This window comes from Triticum aestivum, chromosome 3D, assembly GCF_018294505.1.
Source record: "Triticum aestivum cultivar Chinese Spring chromosome 3D, IWGSC CS RefSeq v2.1, whole genome shotgun sequence".
Taxonomy (NCBI): Eukaryota; Viridiplantae; Streptophyta; class Magnoliopsida; order Poales; family Poaceae; genus Triticum; species Triticum aestivum.
Genome location: NC_057802.1, coordinates 617,374,783 through 617,397,404, shown reverse-complemented (window position 1 = coordinate 617,397,404; position 22,622 = coordinate 617,374,783). Strand labels below are relative to the sequence as shown.

The 22,622-nt window shown below is 49.5% G+C and overlaps 1 protein-coding gene across 1 annotated transcript; it reads right to left on the bottom strand.

The window, feature by feature from the left end:
* Positions 1-3,774: 3,774 nt before the first annotated feature.
* Positions 3,775-5,040, bottom strand: LOC123075988 (aspartic proteinase nepenthesin-1-like). Its single transcript, XM_044498463.1, has one exon. It carries the CDS (start codon positions 5,038-5,040, stop codon positions 3,775-3,777), a length of 1,266 nt encoding a protein of 421 aa, XP_044354398.1.
* Positions 5,041-22,622: the final 17,582 nt, after the last annotated feature.

The following is a 22,622-nucleotide window of genomic DNA, read 5'->3' as shown; positions in this document are numbered from 1 at the left end:
ATCACGCCGAATAAATCATATAGCCATTAATGCAAAAACGATTTGAAAAACTAGCACCGAATCCATTTGAAAATCAAATCATTAATACAAAAAATTAGCCAGGCAGTTAATTACATTTACAATTAATTAGGTTCATTTAAAAATAGATCTTTTCGCTTCGAATCTCTATTATTAGGGACGAATATGTACGTAGTCGTTTGCCCACTACCATTAATGCAAAAAATAGAAATAGAGTAATGCAATTAATTAGGTACATTTAAATAGACTTTTTTGCATCAAATCAATTTTCAAACTAAGTCGTTAATGCAATTTATTAATTAGGCAGACAATTAATTAGCCCTATAGACAACTAGAAGTACTCCCTCCATCTATAAGGCCTGATGCGTTTTTCTAGGCTAATTCAGACCACATGTTGGAGTAATAATATATGGCATGCAAGTTACATCAAGCACACCGTTAAATTCATAGGTGGAAGGAGTTTCATAGGATACTATTAATTTTGTCAATGGTCAAATCCAACCTCGAAAAACATATTAGGCCCTATATATATGGATGAGGGAGTAGGGATTTTCTTCGCGCGAAATCAGTTTAAAAGCGCTCGCGGGTGAGGAAGGCCAGCAGACTTTTGATGACGTTGGCGAGTACCAGCAGGCTCTCAGGGCATGGCCGAGCAATGCTTGCCACCATGAAAAACGGCCAACAAGCCCTCGCGATATGGGTGACCAAGTGTTCACCCAGATGGATGGCAATCGTGCTCAGCAGTACGTCCACACAATCGAGGGTCGCTCACTAGAGGACGACCAAGTACTGAAGATCGTGGGCTCCAATTGCGCCTTTGATGACAACGGTGACGATCGAGGACAATCGGTCACACGACACCATTTTTCAAATATTGTTCCATCCCGTAGCAACGCATGGGTATGTAGCTAGTCTGAATAATAAGCGGAAACAAACCAACTGACGGAGGATCGATTATGATACATTCGTAAATTAGTGCACTAGGTAGTATAATCAAGTCTGGGGTGCCGGCCTGAACCTTGAATGGGATTGGGCGAACTTCCTTATTGTCAAATCCCAGATTATTCCCAAACCTGGTATGTTAAAAAAATTCACAGGGAATAAAATTTTTGCTAGGAAATATCTATGATTGCCTATGATTGCTTGTGTGCGACTTTGTTTTGCTTGATTGATGCCTAGAACGGATAAAATCCCACCATCACTAGTTGAAACCCTAGCAAGCCTTGGTAGAAACCAAACCATTTGAAATATTATTGGGCACAAGGCTAACCTTAGTAAGTCCCAAGAATATCCAAGCCAGTTAATTTTTCTATGACTTGAGTTGGATTCATTTTGAAAACAATTCAAAAATCAAAGGGAAATTATTTAAAATGGCTTTGCAATTATTTTGGCAGGAAGATGAGTTCAACAAATCCAAACAATGAGCTTGACCCAATGGCATTTTTCTAAACTGAATTTGAACCACATTTAGTTTTGAAACCAAATTCAAATTCAAATGGGAATTATATATCCAAATTGCCTAAACAAAATTTTACAGAAAACCGCCTGAACTTAAAACACACATAATCTAAATATCCAAATTCGGTGATTCATTTTGCAAAATGACCCTCATGAAATTTACATTCACCCTGTCCAAAAACATTTCACTTTTGAATAATCTAAAATTTAAATTCAAACATAATGAATTCAAATTTAAATGGGGCATAACTTGCAAATTAAAAATCCAAATAAATTGATTCTTTTTTGCAAATTGAGCCTAGAGAAATATAGTTTCATGTCAAAACACTTTAGTTCATATGTGAATAATTTAAAAATATATTTTAAACATGATACAGAACAGCCCAAAATTCAAATAGAAATTAAACCTACATTGGTTATACTTTGAAATAAAAATTGTCTAATAAGACAATTATGATACAAATGAGTTCAGAAACTATAATATGGACTTTATTATTAGTTGACTTTAAGAAATCCAAATGATATTTGAATTTAATTCAAACACAGTTTGAACATAAGTTTGAAACCCTAGGTCTAATTTAAATAAAACTAATGCAAGATGGTTTAATTAATTAAATTAGACCTAGTAAGTACCTTGGAGTTAATAGTTGACTTAGGGAAATACGAGCTCAAATTAAATCCAAATAAAGTTGAAAACCAAATAAAATGTATTTCTGGAAGTTTAAAATTGTTTGAAAAATACAATATGTGCGGAAGGTGAGGTTGTTCGAGGGTTTAAAATTTGAAGTTTGAGTCTTAATCAACTGTAGGAGGTAGGATCAAAGTCACCAATGAATAGTGACCAATTGTACGACATCACTGTTTATGCATATTTTCTTCCCTTTCTACCTCCCCAATGAACATGGATTCATACTTTGAACTGAACATGTTTATACTTCATAGTACAAGACCATTCTAACATACCACGGTTTTCAGAGTTTTTCTGAAAGTATCAAACATGGTTTCCACGGAGTTCTCATTGTGACTTGATTTCCACGAAACAATTTTCCATTCCCAAATAGAGTAGTAGTATTACTAGCATAGTCGTTCCCTTCTCATAATCAGACACCTCAATTATAGCATACCTCAAATTCATACAAAGTCATGCAACTACTTAAACAATGCATTACACACATCGTCTAGCTACTACGTCACGACATGCCATCGGACTACCAAAATTTGGTATGTTTTACCTACATGCTACCTATTTAGAAGAACATCCATGACTGCCCTTGCCCTTCCCGGCACCCTTGACGTCCTTCTTGCCAAAGTAGCGGTTGAAAACATAGTGCGGATTAAGCCGGATCTGCTAATCGCCAGAGCTGTCCGTCCTGTCATAGCCCTCCTTCTCCTCCTTGGGAGGGCATTCTGGCCATGCCACGGACCGCAGACTCTACTCTCGGGCGAGGGAGCGCTTGTTCCTCCACTGCAACTTCTTACAATGTGGGCGGATGACTTCTTCCTCTGCGGCAGTGTGCGTCACCGCATCATTTGCCTCCGCCGCCGCCATGTCGGCAGCGAGTCGGGCCTCAGCGACCCCGATCTTCTCCTTCCCATGGTGGGCACACCAGTCCCGATAGGATTCATACTCCGGCGGAACGGTAATGGGAAAAGATAGATTGGAAGGCTCCCTAGAGGGCCACGATGATCTAGCCCTAGAGAATCCGATGCGTCGACGCAATGGGCTACGTCGGATAGATCCTACCGTCGGTTGGGCATTGCCTCCTCCGACCCGCATGGGACGACACCCCAGCCAACGAATCTGTGTTGGTTGGAGTTAGATCCACTGCCCGCCATGCTAGAGAAGGTCGGAGATCACGGGACGGGAGTTTGGGTGGTGGAGTGGAGTGAAGTGAAGTGGCTAGAGTTTGGCACGAGGAGCGGATGGGGATGAATATATGTGGAGTCGGGTGGGCCAGCACGGGCCGGAACCAACATGACGGACGAAGCCGGGCACGCCCGGGCCTCCCCATATCCGCCCCGTATTTGGGCTGGATATGCGGGTGCCAGTCGACTCGGGCGTTTGAAGCCGGTTTGAGGCACCCGTCTGGTCGGATGTTTTTGACCGGACACTAACCGGGCCGCCCACCCACACATTTGAGGTGGGTTTGGAGTGCCAAACACTCCCACAAATATAAATCGATTGACTTCTAAAAGCTAAATCACACTCATTCGAACTTCGAAGCATCAATATCAATGGAAGTTCCACATATGCATGAGTTGAAATAAATTTATCGCAGTGACACTAAACGTGGGTGATCAGAGTTTGCTGCAGTCCGCTGTTTGGAAAGATAGCTCATCCTTGGCAAGGTCGTAGAGCAGGTGGATGTTCTGCAACTGGAAGTTGCCGATGATGCTCATGTCGTTGGATGTCTCCATGACCATGCATGACGTGGAACTGTCCAGCGGCACCCAGTAGTTCTCCGGGGGCAGCACCATGTCCGCTCCGCCACTAAAGTGGAGCACCATGGACGGTACTTTCTTTTCCTGTGCCACCGCCACACACAGGTCCATCTCGCTGTCAGCAGGCGGCGGCACGAGGCTCCCGTTCAGCTGCCTCCGGAGCTCCTCGCGGAGGGGGCCGTATGCCTTCTCGGCCAGAGCCGTAGTGGGGCTGCCGGAGTCGATGATGACACCGCCGCTGGTGCCGTTCTCTTTCAGAGCGAACACAGTCGGTGGGATCGACAACCTTGTTTGTCCCACACTTATCCCGATGAGTGGGACGTAGTAGAATGGGTACTCTTTGGGGCCTTGCACGAAAGACATGGACATCACAGGGCTGTCACCGCTAAGGCTCGCCGAGGCGCCGACGAAAAGGTGGCTGCTGGCGCCGGCAGTGGCGTTGCTGCGGAGGTACGGGGTGTGGCAGTAAGAGAACTTGCTGGCGCCCGCTTGAGAGACGAGCGACAGGGGGCCGCGGCCAAGCCCTATGAGTCCGGACGCCTCATCGAGGGACCCCGGAGAGATCATCAGCGACTCGACGCAGCCGAACGTGAGCCTCGCCGAGCCATTTTGAAAGGCGAAGACCTCGGTGTCGATGGTCCCACTGGCGTCGCCGGCACCGTAGAAGGCCCCGAAATGGCAGCTGCCGTCCCGGCGGCACGAGTGCTCCTGGTTGGCCAGGCACAAGGTGTCGTTGCATGACACGGCATGGAAGGTGTCCGACTTGGACGCGTTATAGAGGGGCAGGCCCTGCTTGACGCATTGTTTGCAGGTGGAGCACTGCGTCCAGATGAGGTCGCTGCCGGTGTCGATGAGTGCCTCCGCACGCTGCGGTGGGGTGCCGATCAGGTACTCAGCGATGTACTGGCTGGTGTTCCAGTGGACCGGCACGGTCACGTCCACAAAGGACGCCAGGCGCTGCCGGCTGCTAGCCATGGCGCGCTGCACGCGCTCCGCCGCGGTGTAGCCGCCCTTGCTATCAACATGGGTGAGCTCCATGTGGAACCCTGCGCTACTACAAGTAACTAGGGTAGCAGCACTGGAGCATAACACTAGAACGATCAGCACCAGGCTTATTTCCATTGTTGTTTCCCTTGTTGGTTTGGTGCTATAGCTCCTCACGATGTTATAGCTTAATTTGTAACTTGTGGCCTCCATATATATGCATCTGGATAACATGTGGAAACAAACCAACTGACGGAGGATAGGATGATACATCCATAATTTATTACACTAGCTAGTATAATCAACTCTTGGGTGCCGGCCTGAACCATGAATGGGATTGGGCGGATTTCCTTACGGCAGAATAGGCATAGGACAGTTGTATAGCATTTTAAAAAATTCTACCATTATAGATACAGCTAGCTAGCAGCTGTGATTACATCGCTGATCTCTCCAAGTGTCGACCTTTACAAGAAGCTTGGATTTTGTCGCCAGATCCTAGTGTGTGTTTTTACCATTGTTCTCAACTGTTGCTAGTCCATTATTCGACGCGATAATCCTCTTGATATAACACTAGCAAAAGGGCCCGTGCGTTGCAACAGGAGACAAAAATATTATCTCCAATGGCCATGATCACATATTGATGTATCACCAAGATTCATTATCACTCTCAATTTCGTGAAATCATGAACATTTTTTTAAACTCGTGAACATATTTGAAATCATGAACATTTTTCAAATTCATGAACACTTATACAAATTTTTGTACATTTTCTAAAATCAAGAACTTTTTTTGAATTCATGAACATTTTATACTATTTGCAAACTTATTTAAAAATTGTGAACATTTTTTTAACAAATTTCTTGAATCGAAGAACATTTCTAGAATGGACAAACATGTTTGGAAATTAGGGAATTTCTTTTGAAGTTCACGAACATTTTTTCGAATTAACAAACATTTTTTATAATGCATGATCATTTTTTGAATCAGCGGATATTTTATGAATGAATAAACATTTTTTGAATTTTTAGGCTATTTTCCATTCATGATTTTGAATTCGCAAAATTTGGTCAATTTCATTAATTTTTTAATACACGAACTATTGATAAAATCATGAACATTTTTAAATTTTCCGAACATCTTCCATTGGGATGTCCGCAACGCATGCCTCCATCTGCCTGCCGGCCTGCCAGCCGACAGCAATGGCGGCATCTCCGTCTTCTGGTCGGACGAGAGGCTGTCCCAAATGCTTTTGGAGCTCAAGCGGCCATGACGGTCGTGGTGCAGCAAGGAGGAGGATGGATGCGGCTATGGCTGGGATTGGAGTTTAAATAGTCGGCGGATGGCAGGGCAAGCGACGAGGTGGTTAATGGCGGGTAGTAGACAAATGGGCGTGTGGCGTCGGAGTAGGTTCTTGGGCAACCGCTAACGAAGGAAGGCGGAATAATGACATGTCATTTGAACATGGGGTTTTCGCGTGCACCGGGAAACAACGCGGGCAGCGCTCTTGGCCAGCGCCACTTCAATGCGAGAGTTCCAGTGAGAGGTCGCGTCGCTCTGAGCCGGCATAAATGCAGCATCTGTGCTCTGGAGCAGCGCTGACCACTTCGGGCGGGAGGGACGTGGCAAAGAGGAGGGTTTGGGTGAGCCATGGCAGGTAGAATCGTGGGTGGTAAATGTCCGGACGCCCGCAAAGACCGGCAAAACACGTCCGGACCATGAGGTCTGGATGGTTTGCCGGCTTTTTGGCGGTCGGCGTTGAAGATGCCCTTACATACTCTTCGAGAGTTTAATAATTCATTTAAAGTATTTTATCAAATGATTTGAATTCGAATTATTATTTTTTAACAAAATGAATTCTAGTGATTTTCGGAGTGTAGTTTTTTTTAATGGAAGGTTTGTTTGATTTGAAAGATTATATTTCATTCATAATATTTTTTTACACTATTAAGTGTTGACCCGAACGCAAGAAATATTAATGGCCGACAAAAACAATATTGGGGCCTAGCGCCCATCAAACCATCACCTGTACCTCCACCGTTAGCTTATGCTTATCCATTCATCTCCACCGAGATGCATCTGCATCCATCTCCCTTCTCTCGCTCCATCTTTCTCACATCCAAAAAAGCACCGAGAGGTCCTTCCTTCATGGCCCTTATCCACAACGCTGCTCCTCATCCATCGTCACCCAGCACCCTGCAGCGCTGCTCTCTCATCTTCTCCGCCCCGCCCCCAGTTCCCTCCTACGCCTACGCGTCCATGCTCGAACCAAAGACAGCCACCCCAACCGCCGTGTGCTCCTCTTTTCTCCCCCCTCCACAACCAACCAAGCACGGATCGAGCGTGCGCGCCTCTGAACCTTGGCGACCACATACCTCTCCGCGCCGACGCTCCACTCCCGGATGTGCGGCCGCGGGGGTCTCCGGCCTGGGCCAGGAGAGGAGGTCAGGGTCGGCGAGGGACGGGGTCGGGCCGGTGTGCACAGTAGCTAGGAGGCAAAGTAGGACTGGGTCACGCTGAGATCCAGCCTCGTGGCTCCCCCGCTCCTCTCTCCCGCTCTTGGGCAAATCGCGGGTCCGTCGAGCGAACCGCCGGTGGCAGTGCTGTCCGTCCCCTTTCTTCCTCTGCTCTGACGCCCAGACTTGCCTTGCTTGGGTCCGTCGAGCGAAGCGCCGGTGGCAGCGGTGTCTGTCGTGCACGACGTGCTGCCGGCCGGTGCCCCTTTCTTCCTCTGCTCTGGCGCCCGCCCCGGGCTTGCCTTGCTTGGGCCCTTTCATTCTGTTCGCTCCTTTCGGTCGCCTCGAGCTCCCACGCATCTCTCTCTCTTTCTAGCTGCACATGCCGCCATGGCCGTGCCTTAGATCCTCCTCTTTGCGGCGCGTCGTGGCGCCGTTGCCGCTTCTCTGCTACTGATCCTCAGCCATTGACCGCCGCCTCCCGCTCGTCCTCTTCTGCTGTAATAAAAATAAAAAAGACGGAACATTTTTTCGGACTAACTAAAGCAGGGACGGCGGCTTTAAATTCTAAAAATCACAGGGGTCTTTGTGTAAAAAAGACGTGACGGCGAACCCTACAGACTCAAGCCGTACTTTATTATTATTAGGGAGAGATTATGACTTACTATTATAGAATTTGCCATGGCCTGACTGGCTGCAGTTTGGACTCATACTGATCCACCCGGCCAAGCCCTTCCCAAGTAAATCTGTCCAATTTGTTACAAGCTCGCAGTGTACTATTTTCTATTCCCTTTCTCAAATATGCATGAGTGTGCATATCATATATTAAAAAAAAAGGTGAAAAATAGCAGACCAAAGAATTAAAGTTTGTCTGGGAGAACATTTATCTCTGTTCAGTTTGTCTCGAATATATATACAACGGGGTTACATTTGACTTCAGGTGTAATTGATAGTGGTAAGGGTATGAGTCGTACTAGAGTCACACGCTTGTACCTTAGGCCTCCTATATATCAAGAGAGGCACCACATGTTGTAATCCATGACGACTTGAAACCAACAAGCAATATCTCAGGAAGGAGAGTCCATAATCATTGCCCCAGGGATGGACCTCATTAGCATATATTGTGCTGTCTGTGATCTTGCATGGCATGATTAATCTAACGTCGTCTAAAAAAATTGAAGACACAAATACAAATCTAATAGACCAAATTTTATGAAGTACAACTACCAAGAACATGAAAGAAAACATAAAGATACTTCAAAACTACTAAGATGGAGAGATGTCCCAGTTGAACATAAGGAAAAACTAATTGATGACCTATCTGTGCCAGGCGAGGATGTTAGACTGTATTTTGTATAGAGCTTCTGTGTATATCCGTATATTGTATTTGTGTACGATATGTACCCTTATATATAAAATGAGCCACACTCGCATTAGGGTGTCGTGCAGTTTCCCAACCCTATTGTTTTACATCGTAGCAGTTTAGGATCGATCCACCACTTCCGCTTCTGTCCCGATCGAATCTCCCGATCGTCCCGATGGCATCAGCCCCGACTGCCGCCGCCCCATCGACCTTCGTCGCCCCGGCTGCCGGCCTGGGCGCCGCTGCCAGGTTAGGGATGGCAATGGGTAGGGTATGGGCGGGTACAACCTCCTTCTACCCAAACCCATACCCATAGAAACTTTCTATACCCACCCACTTCAATACCCATGGGCATAAATTGATACCCATGCCCATACCCATCGGGTATCCTGTACCCAATGGGTATCCATTGGGTACCATATATAGCATTTAAATTTTGATTTTTTTTAGAGAAATGAGTCTGAAATTCAAGTGATATGGGCGGTCATTATGGCACCAACATAGTCTCCTCCGATGGGTGGCTTCTTGGAGGCATCAAGGGATTATGAGCAGCGGTTGGTGGAAGCACGACGTAGTGGGAATGAGCAGCTGGAATTGGGGGTCACTAGATCGAGAGTTTAGAGGAGTCCGATGGCGATGAGTCAAGATTTCATTGTTTCAAGAAGTTACATAGGACGTTAGAGGAGTGTCGAGTAGGCGATTGCAGGCCTATGACCTATGGCTGGTTTAGAGAATACATGATTTAGGGTTGGGCCATAGGAGTTAGATGCTTACCCCACATGTCATAGGAATAATTTGGATTTATTAATTTCTTTTGGGTATCCATTGGGTTACCCATGGGCGCAATTAAATACCCATGCCCTACCCATAGATTTTGCGGGTATGGATACCCATTACCCGCGGGTACAATATCTTTCCAAGTCATGCCCATGCCCATTGTTTTCGGGTAGGGTACCCGCGGGTACCCATACCCATGGGCAAAACAGCCATCCCTATGCCAGGTTGCCCTGACCTCTCCCAGGGCGGCCTCAAGGCCGCTCGTTCCCCTGGGCGCTGCCTCTACTGGCCTGGCCCAGCCCCAGCCGCTAGTGACCTACGCTGTCAACGTATCTGCTGGCCTGGCCCCACCCCCTGCACATGCATACGGGGGACCCGTCGTTTCTGGCGCAGCGCCCGCGTCCGCATCCTGGTGGGGTACCAGGCGCACCAGCGACCCCCGCCGGCGGCCGGTTCCCATGGCGCTCTGTCTCTGCATCAGCGGCAAACGTCAGCGACCGGTCCCTACAGTGCTGCCACGGCCGCTCCATGGTCGACTCCCTCTGCGGCTGCTCCATTGGCTTACACCTACCCGACTGCCTCGATGACCGCGCCTCCTTATGGCGCGTCCTCCTCGTACGGGGCGCCCTAGGGCTGTCCATCGACGGAGCTAGTGGCCTCCTCCGTGCTACCGAGTGGTCCTTCACCTCCGGGTTTTTATGCGCCATCGCCGCCTTCAGGGCATGGTGTACTCAATGAACCATTCTACTTTGCGCATCTCATCCTGGTGAAGCTAACAAGGGATAACTATCTGTCGTGGCGTGCTCAGGTGTTGCCATTTCTTCGCAGTCGCTACTTGGAGGGCTTTGTTGATGGCACTCTGTCGTGCCCCCCGCCATACCACCCGGGGCATCATGCGTGGGTGTCTCAGGATCAGGCCATCCTCTCTGCCATCCAATCCTCTCTAACGGAGGAGGTCTCATCGCTGGTCATCTTCGCCGCTACGTCTCGGGACACGTGGACGGCTCTTCATACCAGTTTTGCTTCGCAATCTCAGGCGCGGGCTCATGCTATTCGCACTGCACTTGGGGAGGAGAAGCTTCATGATCTCACCGTCACCGACTACTTCAACAAGATGACGGGTATGGCTGACACACTTGCCTCCATTGACAAGGCGCTTGGTCCAGAGGAGTTCATCTCCTATGTGCTCAACGGACTGAGTGACGACTATGATAATTTGGTGGAGAATATCAATGGTCGTCATGACACTCCCATCCAGCCACGTGAGTTGTACGCACGTCTCCTTGCTACGGAGCAGCGCATCCAGGCTCGCCGCTCTACGTCGAGTTTCTCTTCCACCAACGCTGCAACGCGTGGGAAGGGCAAGCCCTACAAGCCACCACCTGGTGGCAAACCTCCGCCGACCGCGCCTACTTCGTGGAACACCACTACCTCGACGGGAGGTTGAGTCCGTGCCTGCCGCCCTTCATGTGGTGCTCAGGTCCCCTGCTAGCTATGTGGACTTGATGGTCACCTTGCCTCCCGTTGTCATCGTCGTTTCAAGGAGGATTTCTTGGGGATCAGGAACAATGGCAAGGGTAATGAGAAGCAGGCTGCCCTGGCGAGTCATGAGCAGGGGCATACTCCTTCCTATCCAGTTGATGCATCTTGGTACATGGATACGGGAGCTACCAATCACCTGACAAGTGAGATGGGCAAGCTCTCTACATAGGAGCTGTACTGTGGACATGATCAGTTCGCACCGCTAATGGGGAAGGTATGCACATCTCATGTATTTGTCAGTCATCACTTCTTACACGTCGATCCACACAATTACGTCTTCTTAATGTCCTTCGTGTTCCCACTGTTTCACATAGTTTGCTTTCAGTTCCTAAACTTACTCGTGATAATAATGGTCTTGCTGAATTTCATCCTTTTCATTTTTTGTTAAGGAGCGGGACACGAGGGACGTACTCCTTATAGGTCGACTGCGGAATAATGGTCTCTATGCACTTGATGTGCCACCAGATCATGAGCTTCCAGTAGTGTCAAATAAACATGTTGATGCCTTTTTCGATGCCTGTCAGCAAGGAAAGAGTCATTAGCTTCCTTTTTATAAGTCGAGTCATGTAGTCAATAAACTGCTTGAGCTTGTGTTTTCGGATGTATGGGGCCATGCCCAAACCTTTGTTGGTGCTGATAATTAGTATCTCAGTTTCATTGATGCTTCCAGTCAGTTCACTTCCTAAACATAAGTCTGATGTGTTTAATGTTTTCTTGCAATTCCAAATGCATGTTGAGCGTTTGCTCAGTCATAAAATCATTCATGTGCTATCTGATTGGTACCACAACCTCAATGCATTCTTTAATAAGCTTGGAATTACACATCGTGTGTCATGTCCTCATACACATCAGCAAGACGGTATAGCTGAGCGTAAGCATCGTCATATAGTTGAGACTGGTATTTCTTTGCTTGCCTATGCCCCCGTTCCTTTCCGGTTTTGGAGTGATGCGTTTTCCACCGCATGCTTTCTCATTAACAGACTCCCTACACGACTCCGTCATATGAAAACACCACTTGAACTCTTGTTGAATGAAGTTCCTGATTATACGTTTCTCAAGGTCTTTGGGTGTGCGTGTTGGCCACATCATCGTCCATATAACCAATGCAAGTTGGAGTTTCAGTCTAAATAGTGCGTGTTTCTTGGTTATAGTTCTCTTCATAAAGGGTACAAGTGTCTTCATGTTCCCTCTAACCGCGTCTACATCTCACATGATGTGGTGTTTGATGAGAATGTTTTTCCTTTTTCCGCACTTCCGGTCACCTCCACCATTATCACTGCACCTAGGGATGGCAATGGGTAGGGTATGGGCGGGTACAACATCCTTCTACCCAAACCCATGCCCATAGAAACTTTCTGTACCCACCCACTTCAATACCCATGGGCATAAATTGATACCCATGCCCATACGCTCGGGTATCCTGTACCCAATGGGTATCCATTGGGTACCATATATAGCATTAAATTTTGATTTTTTTAGAGAAATGAGTCTGAAATTGTGATATGGGCGGTCATTATGGCACCAACATAGTCTCCTCCGATGGGTGGCTTCTTGGAGGCATCAAGGGATTATGAGCGGCGGTTGGTGGAAGCACGACGTAGTGGGAATGAGCAGCTGGAATTGGGGGTCACTGGATCGAGAGTTTAGAGGAGTCCGATGGCGATGAGTCAAGATTTCATTGTTTCAAGAAGTTACATAGGACGTCAGAGGAGTGTCGAGCAGGCGATTGCAGGCCTATGACCTATGGCTGGTTTAGAGAATACAAGATCTAGGGTTGGGCCATAGGAGTTAGATGCTTACCCCACATGTCATAGGAATAATTTGGATTTATTAATTTCTTTTGGGTATCCATTGGGTTACCCATGGGCGCAATTGAATACCCATGCCCTACCCATAGATTTTGCGGGTATGGATACCCATTACCCGTGGGTACAATATCTTTCCAAGTCATGCCCATGCCCATTGTTTTCGGGTAGGGTACCCGCGGGTACCCATACCCATGGGCAAAACTGCCATCCTTAACTGCACCAGAGAAATCTGCTTTACCTTTGCCTGGACATTTGTTGATGCTACATATACCCCCTTTTTGCTAGCTAACCATGGTGCAGGTACTGGGCGCAGAGCATGCCTCGAGCTTCTGGATCAGCAGCTGCCCGCGTCCTCGAATGTCCGCCAAGCCCGCTCGGGACGTCACTCTGTCTCCTGGCTTGCCGACGGGGTTGGCCGAGCCGAGCACTATAGGGCTTCCCGCCGCGCCGGCCGAGCCGGCGTCCTCGCCCGAGCCGGCATCCTCGCCCGTGCCAGCGTCCACGCCTGAGCCGGCGTCCTCTCCCGTCCAGGCGTCCTCATTCATGTCGACCGAGCGGGTGTCCTCGCCTGGCATGTCGCCTGGTGTGACTGGTTCTGCATCCGGGGAGCAGTCTGCGTCGCCATCGTCATCTTCGCCGACCGCGTCTCCGCCGCCACCTCCTCCGCCTACCACTGTTCTGCGTGCTCGTACGCGCAACCAGAGTGGTATTTTTTGGCCGAAGGAGCGTACTGACGGCACGGTTGAGTGGATTGCGGCGTGTATGGCACAGACAGATGTTGATCCCACTGCTGAGCCTCGGCATTTTCAGGCGGTTCTTCGGATTCCTCATTGGCGCAGTGCCATGGAGCAGGAGTTTCAGGCACTACTTGGTTCCTCCTGTGTCTGGTGTCAACATCATTGACTCCAAGTGGGTGTTTAAGGTAAAGAAGCATGCTGATGGATCTATTGAGCGATACAGAGCATGGCTGGTGGCTAAAGGGTTTAAACAATGGTGTGGTCTTGATTATGAGGATACCTTCAGTCCAGTTGTCAAACCTACCGCCATTCGTCTACTTCTGTCCATGGCTGTTTCCAAAGGGTGGTATCTACGTCGGCTTGATGTCCAGAATGCTTTCCTCCATTGGGTCCTGGAGGAAGAGGTCTAAATGCGGCAACCTCCAGGTTTTGTTGATCCTGCTCATCCGCATCATTTGTGTCATCTTGATAAGGCGCTTTATGGACTTAAGCAGGCTCCCCGTGCACGGTATGCCCGACTTGGCTCGGTTCTTTGACGTCTTGGGTTTGCTCCGTCCACTGCTGACACATCTCTGTTCATGTTTCATCGTCCTGAGGTTACTATGTACCTGCTGGTTTATGTTGATGACATTATTCGTATCAGCTCCTCAGTGACTGATCTTGATCGTCTGTTGTCTGCTCTGAGTGGTTATTTTGCTGTCAAGGATCTGGGTGCTCTCCATTACATCCTTGGTCTGGAGGTTTCACGGTCTCCTGCTGGCCTGACTCTCACTCAGCATAAGTATCCCTTGGACTTGCTACGACGTGCAGGTATGTTGCAGTGCAAGCATGCTACCACCCCTATGTCTGTAACTGATTGGTTATCGGCCTTGGATGGTGCCTTGCTTCCTTCAGATGATGCTACAGAGTACCGCAGTTCAGCCTGGGCGTTCGGTCTTTTCGGTTTGTTCGGTTCGGTCTTTTCGGTCTTTTTAAGAATTCGGTCTTCCATAATTGAAGACCGAAATAATTTCGGTCTTTTCGGTTTTCCACTATTCGGTCTTCGGTCTTTACATACCAATGTTCGGTCCCGACCAAACAGACCAAATTTAGTGACACAACTCAGATTCATATACATTACTTCCAGTATCTGTACATATTTATTTATGCAAAATTGAGACAACAAATGTATGTACAGAGGTGCGTGTGTGTATAAGAAAAATTAGACAAGTGTTAGACAACAAAAGTATGTAACAGGCTAACATCACAAATTCTGAACAATATAGCTTTGCACATACATAAGTATGCGTTAACATAGGTACGCACACACATTCAATAATCTGGACATGACACAAGGCTCTGCACTTAGGCATTATTGGCCGATCTGATGCACTCATGCACATACATAAGAGTCACTTGCTCATCTTCAAGCTTCAGTTGTGAGGTAAAGCACCGGAAAAGGAGAGTAGGCGGCGGCCAGCTTGGAAGAGACGGTGGCGACGGATTGACGCCAGTGCAGCAGCGTGGAAGGGGACGGGATCTGAAGCACCACTGGCGGATGGCGATTTGCAGGCTGTGGAGCGATGTACGGGAGGTTGGGTTGCCGGGCGGTCGTCACCGGTCACGGCAGCGGATCGGCGCGGATCTCACCGGTCACGGCCGCGGATCGGAGCGCTCCTTGGGGAGGCGGTCGTCACGGGGCCTGGTCTCTTAGCGGCGGCTAGGGTTGGTCATTGGCAGAGAAGGGGGAGGAACGAGAGTGAGGCTGCGGTTCGTGCCTCTGTGTCGCTCGTCGTGAGGAGGTGAGGTAGTGTCTCGCTCGTGAGGATTGGACTAGCCAGTTGGGCCTTAGGTAAACATTGTTGTGCGTGTGGGCTTTTAAAATAGATCGGTCTATATGGTCTTTTCGGTCCTGCAGGGTAGAGGACCGATTTGACCGTATTAAATTTTGTCATGTAGTTTTGCAGACCAAAGTTTATTCGGTCTTTTTTAGTTCGGTCTTTTCGGGTTCGGTCTCGGTCTTTTCGGGTTCGGTTTTCGGTCTTCGGTTTTTATGCCCGGGGTGAACCGCAGTATTGTTGGTGGGTCGCAGTACTTGACTATCACACGGCCGGACATCTCTTATGCGGTATACCGTGTGTGCCAGTATCTTCATGCTCCTCGGACTTCACACTGGTCAGCTGTGAAGCATATACTGCGTTATCTCTCTCATACTGTCTCCTATGGTTTGCATCTTCGGTCTACCTCCTCAAGTACTCTCTCGGCGTTCTCTGATGCTGATTGGGCTGGGAGCTTGGATGACCGGCGATCAACAGGGGGCTATGTTGTCTTCTTTGGTCACAACTTGATCGCCTGGAGTGCGGGCAAGCAGGCCACAGTCTCTCAGAGTAGCACTGAAGCAGAGTATAAGGCGGTTGCCAATGCCATGGTTGAGATCATTTGGGTATAGTCTCTCTTGAGAGAGTTGGGAGTCTCTCAAGAGCAGCCACCGGTTCTTTGGTGTGATAATATTGGTGCGACATATCTTTCATCTAATCCAGTTTTCCACGCTCGTGCCGAGCACATCGAAGTTTACTATCATTTTGTGAGGGAACGTGTTGCACAGAAGCTTCTTCATATCAAGTTTATCTCCTCCAAAGATCAACTTGCTGACATCTTCACGAAGCCACTTCCACAACCTCAGTTTGAAGGTTGTAGGCGCAATCTTAACTTACTTTGTACTTCAGGCATAGTTAAGATTGAGGGAGGGTGTTAGACTGTATTTTGTATAGAGCTTCTGTGTATATTGTATTTGTGTACGATATGCACACTTATATATAAAAAGAGCCACACCCGCATTAGGGTGTCATGTAGTTTCCCAACCCTATTGTTTGACAGAGGATGCTTCACCAAGGTGGTATGGCATGCCGCATCAAGGAATTTGTTATCTGATGAATCCAGTGGGATTGGGGTATTCAGAAGCTGCTCGGCGGCCTCCCGCACCTCTCGAGGGAGTTGTGGACAGACACACTGTTTGTCACCCGTCGCAACATTGCGAGCTGCAGCAGATGGATCAAATGGTGCAGCCCCATGAAGACTAGACTGTGGGGTCGGTGTGCCAGCTATGAAAACTTCTGCCATGGATCCCCGGCCCTGAAGCTATCCACCTCCCCAGAGTAGGACTCCAGTCGAGGGATTAGATAGTTGGTGTCTATCATCCCAACGAGCTGGCACACAGGACAATGAAACTGAGGACGACGCTTGCATGAGCGCTTCCAGTGACATCGTAGCTCTAGTCCAGCCGGCTGTTGTGAAGATAGGAGTTGGAGGCTCAGAAAGCCCAACTGATTGGCCTGGTAATGGATGCTCCGTGTGCCAGCAGGTCAGAATTGTTCAACGTAGTGTCGAGATGCCATGCTAAGCCATCAATGGCGAACTCGAGGATGCCAAAACGGATGTTGCCGGCAGGAGTCGGGGAAAAAACCATCTGCACCATGATGTCGATAGACGCTTGCCCCATGGTGAGCACAAACTATCATGGATATAATCCTAACAATACTACGGGGTGTCGATGTAGAAGCAATCATATCTATCAATTAGTAGGGATGGGAGTACACTCAAGGGTTTATACAGATTCAGGCCCTCTCCGGTGCTGGTAATACCATACTCCTGTGATGTTCTTTGCTCTTGGTGTAAGGTACAATGTGAGAAAGTTCAACCCTCAGCCTGATGTCCTGCTCTCTGCATTTAGAGTGCACTAGGAGGGTTGCCATAACTGGCTGATATTATGTTGTTCATGGCGGCAATGCATGGCCGACTGTTCATGGCCATTAGTGCTAGTAACTCTGGTATTTAACTAGATTTTACTACCGTTGGGTAACGGATGTAATTAAGACATGGTAGGGGTCTCGGTATCCTAGGCCGTAGCTCTCTGTAGAAGGACCCACCGCTCCCATCTTCCCAGTGGCCGACTGCTTGTTCTTATTTATTAGAGCAACTCCAACGGGTGGCCCATTTCGTCCACCCATGTCCGTTTGGGTCAGCGCGGATAAAAACACCGGCCCAACCCGCTTACCCATTCCCAAAAGCTGTCTGCTCCGCGTCCGCGCCGACCCATCTCTGGCCCAAAATTGCGCTTGAAATGCGTCGGCGCGGACGCGCCGCGTGTCTCCTCAGTGTCCCCCGCGGTCCCACTTGGCGGCCACCCAACTACCGCCCATTGTCTAATTTATGACGACCACCGACACTGGGCCAACTAGTCAGCCAGTGAAAGTGTCGTTTTTTAATCCACGCGTGCCAGGGGCGGCCTCATCCACTTCCGTCCACATCTGCCCCCCCGCCACCCCCTTCGTGCTTCCTCGCCGGCGACACCCCAAACCCTAGCAATGGACTTCTTCGGCAGCAGCTCCGGCAGCGGCAAGGGCAAGGGCACCCCCGGCGCCTCATCCTCCCGTGCTCCTCCTCCCCCTCCTCCTCCGCCGCCCGCACGTGACCGGTCAGGTCGGCGGCGTCTGCACATCCCGGTGCAGCAAGCGCGGTGGCACTGGGAGTACAGGCAGCCGCTGCCTTACCCCGACGCGACGCAGCTGCCGCACCACTGGCACCTCGATCCGTAGCAGATCCCAGTGCAGGCGGTTTCGCGGACACAGCGGGTGCACGGCGAGGAGGTGTGCAGGCGCCGGGCGCAGCTCACGCCGGCACAGCGGTGGATGCCCGAGTACACCGCCGACTCTCCCAACTGGGAGGCCTGGTTTGCCCTCGAACATGATGAGCAACGACGGCGAGGCATCGACGCCAACCCGCAGTTTCCACCGCCGCCCCCGCTAGTAGAGCCAGAGGAAGAGGAGGGGGAGGCGGAGTACCAAGCAGCCCTCGAGGAGGCCCTGTAGCATGCGCTGGAGGCTAGCCGGCTCGAGGAGGATGTCGGTGTCAAAACTGGCAGATGTCGGGTAGGGGGTCCCAAAATGTGTGTCTGAGGATCAATGGTAACGGGGGACGATGGGGACATGGTGTTTACCCAGGTTCGGTCCCACTTAAAGGAGGTAAAACCCTACGTCCTTCTTGATTATATTCGATGTGTATAAGGGTTAGAAGAGTTGATCTACCTCGAGATCATAATGGCTAAACCCTAGTTGTCTAGCCTATGATTATTCTGATGGCCTCTACGGACTAAACCTTTCGGTTTATATACACACAGGGGGGCTAGGGTTGTACAGAGTCAGTTTGCAGAAGAAGGAAACAACATATCCGGACACCAAACTTGCCTTCCACGCATATAGGAGTCCTACCCGGACACAGGGCATAGTCTTCTATTTTTATCTTCACGGCCCATCAGTCCGGCCCATATCGAATAGACCGGACACCCGAGGACCCCTTAATCCAGGACTCCCTCAGTAGCCCCTGAACCAGTCTTCGATCGCGAGGTGTTAGGCACGTGGATTATCTTCGGCATTGCAAGGCGGGTTCCTTCTCCTGAACATTTTAAGTCAGCTCCCTGCATAGAAGAACTGTGTCCGGCTCTGCACTATCAATACAACCCTTAGCCATGAAGGCAAGATGTCAAAACAAGAACAGTGTCTTTAACTGACAACTTTTTCGGTGAAGCGTCACACTTGACTCTTTAATATTTTGAACCGTTTTCACGCCTCCCGTTTCGCGTTTCGAGGCTTAGCCTCCATTGGCACGTCTTGTCAAAACAGAGATCGTGCCCGCCATTATGAGATTCACATTAATGTGGTTTGGGTAACCCAACCACGCCTTACACATGATTTCGTTGGGAACAAGCGAGTTTTATGACTTGAGAGGGGGACGTTTGGTATTTTCACCGTCTATAAGAGGACAAAGATCCCTCCTTTTTTCCCAAGCCTTCTTCCAACTCCTGCTTCCCAACCTCCAAGCTCCAGCGCCCAAAACTCTGATCTCCTCTGCCACCGCCACCTTTTTCCAGCGATGGCCGGGTTCGGTTCCAACGGCAAGTGGGAGGCCTCCTCCGTCACCGAGAAGGACATCAAAGATCTCTGGAGCGCGGGCTATTTGTCCGCAGGCATCGCGCACAGGCTCCCTGACAAGGATCAGGTCATCCCCACTCCGGAGCCTGGTGAGAGGGTGGTGTTCATCCCCCATTTCCTCCGAGGGCTGGGATTTCCCCTCCACCCCTTCGTTCGGGGCCCCATGTTCTACTACGGGCCAGATTTCCATGATCTAGCCCCAAATTCCTTCCTCCACATATCGGCGTTTATCGTCGTGTGTGAGGCTCTTCTCTGCATCCCCCACACTTCGGCCTATGGCTCAAGGTCTTTAATCTGAAGCCAAAGGTGGTCGACGGTCAGCATGCGGACTGCGGCTGGGCTATGGTAAGTAAGCTCCCCAATGTCGTCTGGCCCAAAGGGGCATTTATTGAGACTGTCAAGGTATGGCAGCAGGAGTGGTTCTACATCACCGAACACCGCGACGCCAAGTGGGCGGCCACGCCTGACTTCAGATCCGGACCCCCCATGAGACTCACCTCATGGACCGCCAAGATGCTATAGAAGCGCATCTCCAATGTGTTGGGCACGAACACCAGACTCACAAACGTGATCCAGGTGATGCTCTTTCGCCGTGTCCTCCCCTGCCAACTCCGGGCCTCTCCCATGTGGGAGTTCAATCCGGAAGAGCCACAGACCTTGAAGTGCTTCTTCGGCACAACGCACGAAGATATATGGAAGCAGCTTTTCAAGACCCAGAAAAGTTGGCCGATGAAGACCGAGGGCATCGGACTCGACATCGAGAACCCGGCCTCCGCGGTAAGCATAGTCTTTCCGCAGACTTATCCGGCCACTACTTCAAGTATAACGAATATCATATTGCCTGACTTTCGTACAGGGCTGGACGACAAAGGCGGAGCGGATCAACTGTCCGGTGCCGCTGCCGGAGAACCCAGCCACTCCCCAGCTAACGGAGATGCTGGTCCCGGCGCCGTATCAGGCGCCGGAGAAGAAGCCCAAGAAGAAGAAGGGCAAGGAGGCCAAGGGCGGCCCCCGCCACAAAGGTGCTTCGGACGCAGTGTCCGGAGAGACCGAAGCCCTCGGAAGAAGAAGAGGAAGAGGAGGTGGAGAGCGACTCCCATCGTAAGGAGAGGAAGAAGAATAGGGCGGCCTCCGAAGACCCGAAGGGGGAGGCGCCCAAGAGAGGGAAGGTGATCCTCCAAGACAGTTCGGACTCAGATGCCGAACTAATCTCCAAAAGACCTCCCTGGGTGAAGCCCTTGGCCGAATCGTAAGTATTCAGATACCCACTGTTTATCTTTGGTCTTCCTATATCCATTGTATAAGCTATTTTTTCATTTGCCTTTCATCCCTTGCCGCGATCTCCCGCAAACTCCATTATCGGAGGGGAACTCTCTGCCACCCGAAATGGCAGAGAGCGAGACACCGCCGCGAGCATCCTCGCCTATCACCATGGAGGACACCGAGGTGTCGTCCCGAAGGGCCTCTCCTGACCAAGGGGGGAGGGGGGCGAGCGAGACCGTCGAGAAGGCTCCCGAGGTTAATACCTCGGTCGCCGAAGAGCTAGGGTAGGCAACCCCTGATACGTCTCCAACGTATCTATAATTTTTTATTGTTCCATGCTGTTATATTATCAATCTTGGATGTTTTATAATCATTTTATAGCCATTTTATATCATTTTTTGGTACTAACCTATTGACATAGTGCCAAGTGCTAGTTGTTGTTTTCTACATGTTTTTTACATTGTAGGAAATCAATATCAGACGGAGTCCAAATGCCAAAAAACTTTACGGAGATTTTTTATGGACCAGAAGACACGTTATGGGCCATGGCTGCGCCTGGGGGGGGGGGGGTGCTCCAAGGAGAGCACAACCCACCAGGGCGCGCCAGGAGGCCCAAGCGCGCCCTGGTCGGTTGTGCCCACATAGGGTGCCCCCCGGACCGCCTCTTTGCTCTATAAATACCCCAATATTCCCAAAACCCTAGGGGAGTCGACAAAATATTCATCCAGTCGCCGTAGAGTCCAGAACCACCAGATCCAATCTAGACACCATCTCGGATGGGGTTCACCGCCTCCATTGGTGCCTCTCCGATGATGCGTGAGTAGTTCTTTGTAGACCTTCGGGTCCGTAGTTAGTAGCTAGATAGCTTTCTCTCCCTCGCTGAATTCTCAATACAATGGTCTCTTGGAGATCCATATGATGCAACCCTTTTGCGGTGTGTTTGTTGGGATCTGATGAACTTTGAGTTTATGATCAGTTATATCTTTTTATATCCATGAAAGTTATTTGAGTTTCTTTGATCTCTTATATGCATGATTGCTTATAGCCTCGTATTTCTTCTCCGATATTTGGGTTTTGTTTGGCCAACTTGATCTATTTATCTTGCAATGGGAAGAGGTGCTTTGTAGTGGGTTCGATCTTACGGTGCTTGATCCCAGTGACAGAAGGGGAAACGACGCGTATGTATCATTGCTACTAAGGATAAAACGATGGGGTCTATCTCTACATAGGTAGATCTTGTCTACATCATATCATCATTCTTATTGCATTACTCCGTTTTTCCATGAACTTAATACACTAGATACAATTACTCCGTCAAGTTTTTGGACCAGAGCCCAGTGCCAGATACGGTGCTTGATCAAACGGAGCCCAGTGCCAGATACACTTATTGCATTACTCTGTTTTCCATGAACTTATTGCATTTCTTATTGCATTACTCCGTCAAGTTTCTGTTTTTTCCTTGTTTTTAAGTATTGCAGAAAAGGAAAACCAAACGGAGTCCAATTGACCTGAAAATTGGCGGAGCTTATTTTTGGACTAGAAGAAGGCCACGGAGTCAAAGAGTTGGGCCAGAAGAGTCCCGGGCTGCCCACGAGGGTGGAGGGCGCGCCCACCCCACCCTGGGCGCGCCCCCTGTCTCGTGGACAGCCCGGAGACCCCCCCTGACTTGTTCCCGACGCCAAAACCTCTTATATATACAGAAACTTCCAGAAATAAACCTAGATCGGGAGTTCCGCCGCCGCAAGCCTCTGTAGCCACCGAAAACCAATCGGGACCCTGTTCCGCCACCCTGCCGGAGGGGGGATCCCTC

Coding starts and splice junctions, on each gene's coding strand:
- LOC123075988 (XM_044498463.1), bottom strand. CDS start 5,040: ATGGAAATAAGCCTGGTGCTGATCGTTCTAGTGTTATGCTCCAGTGCT.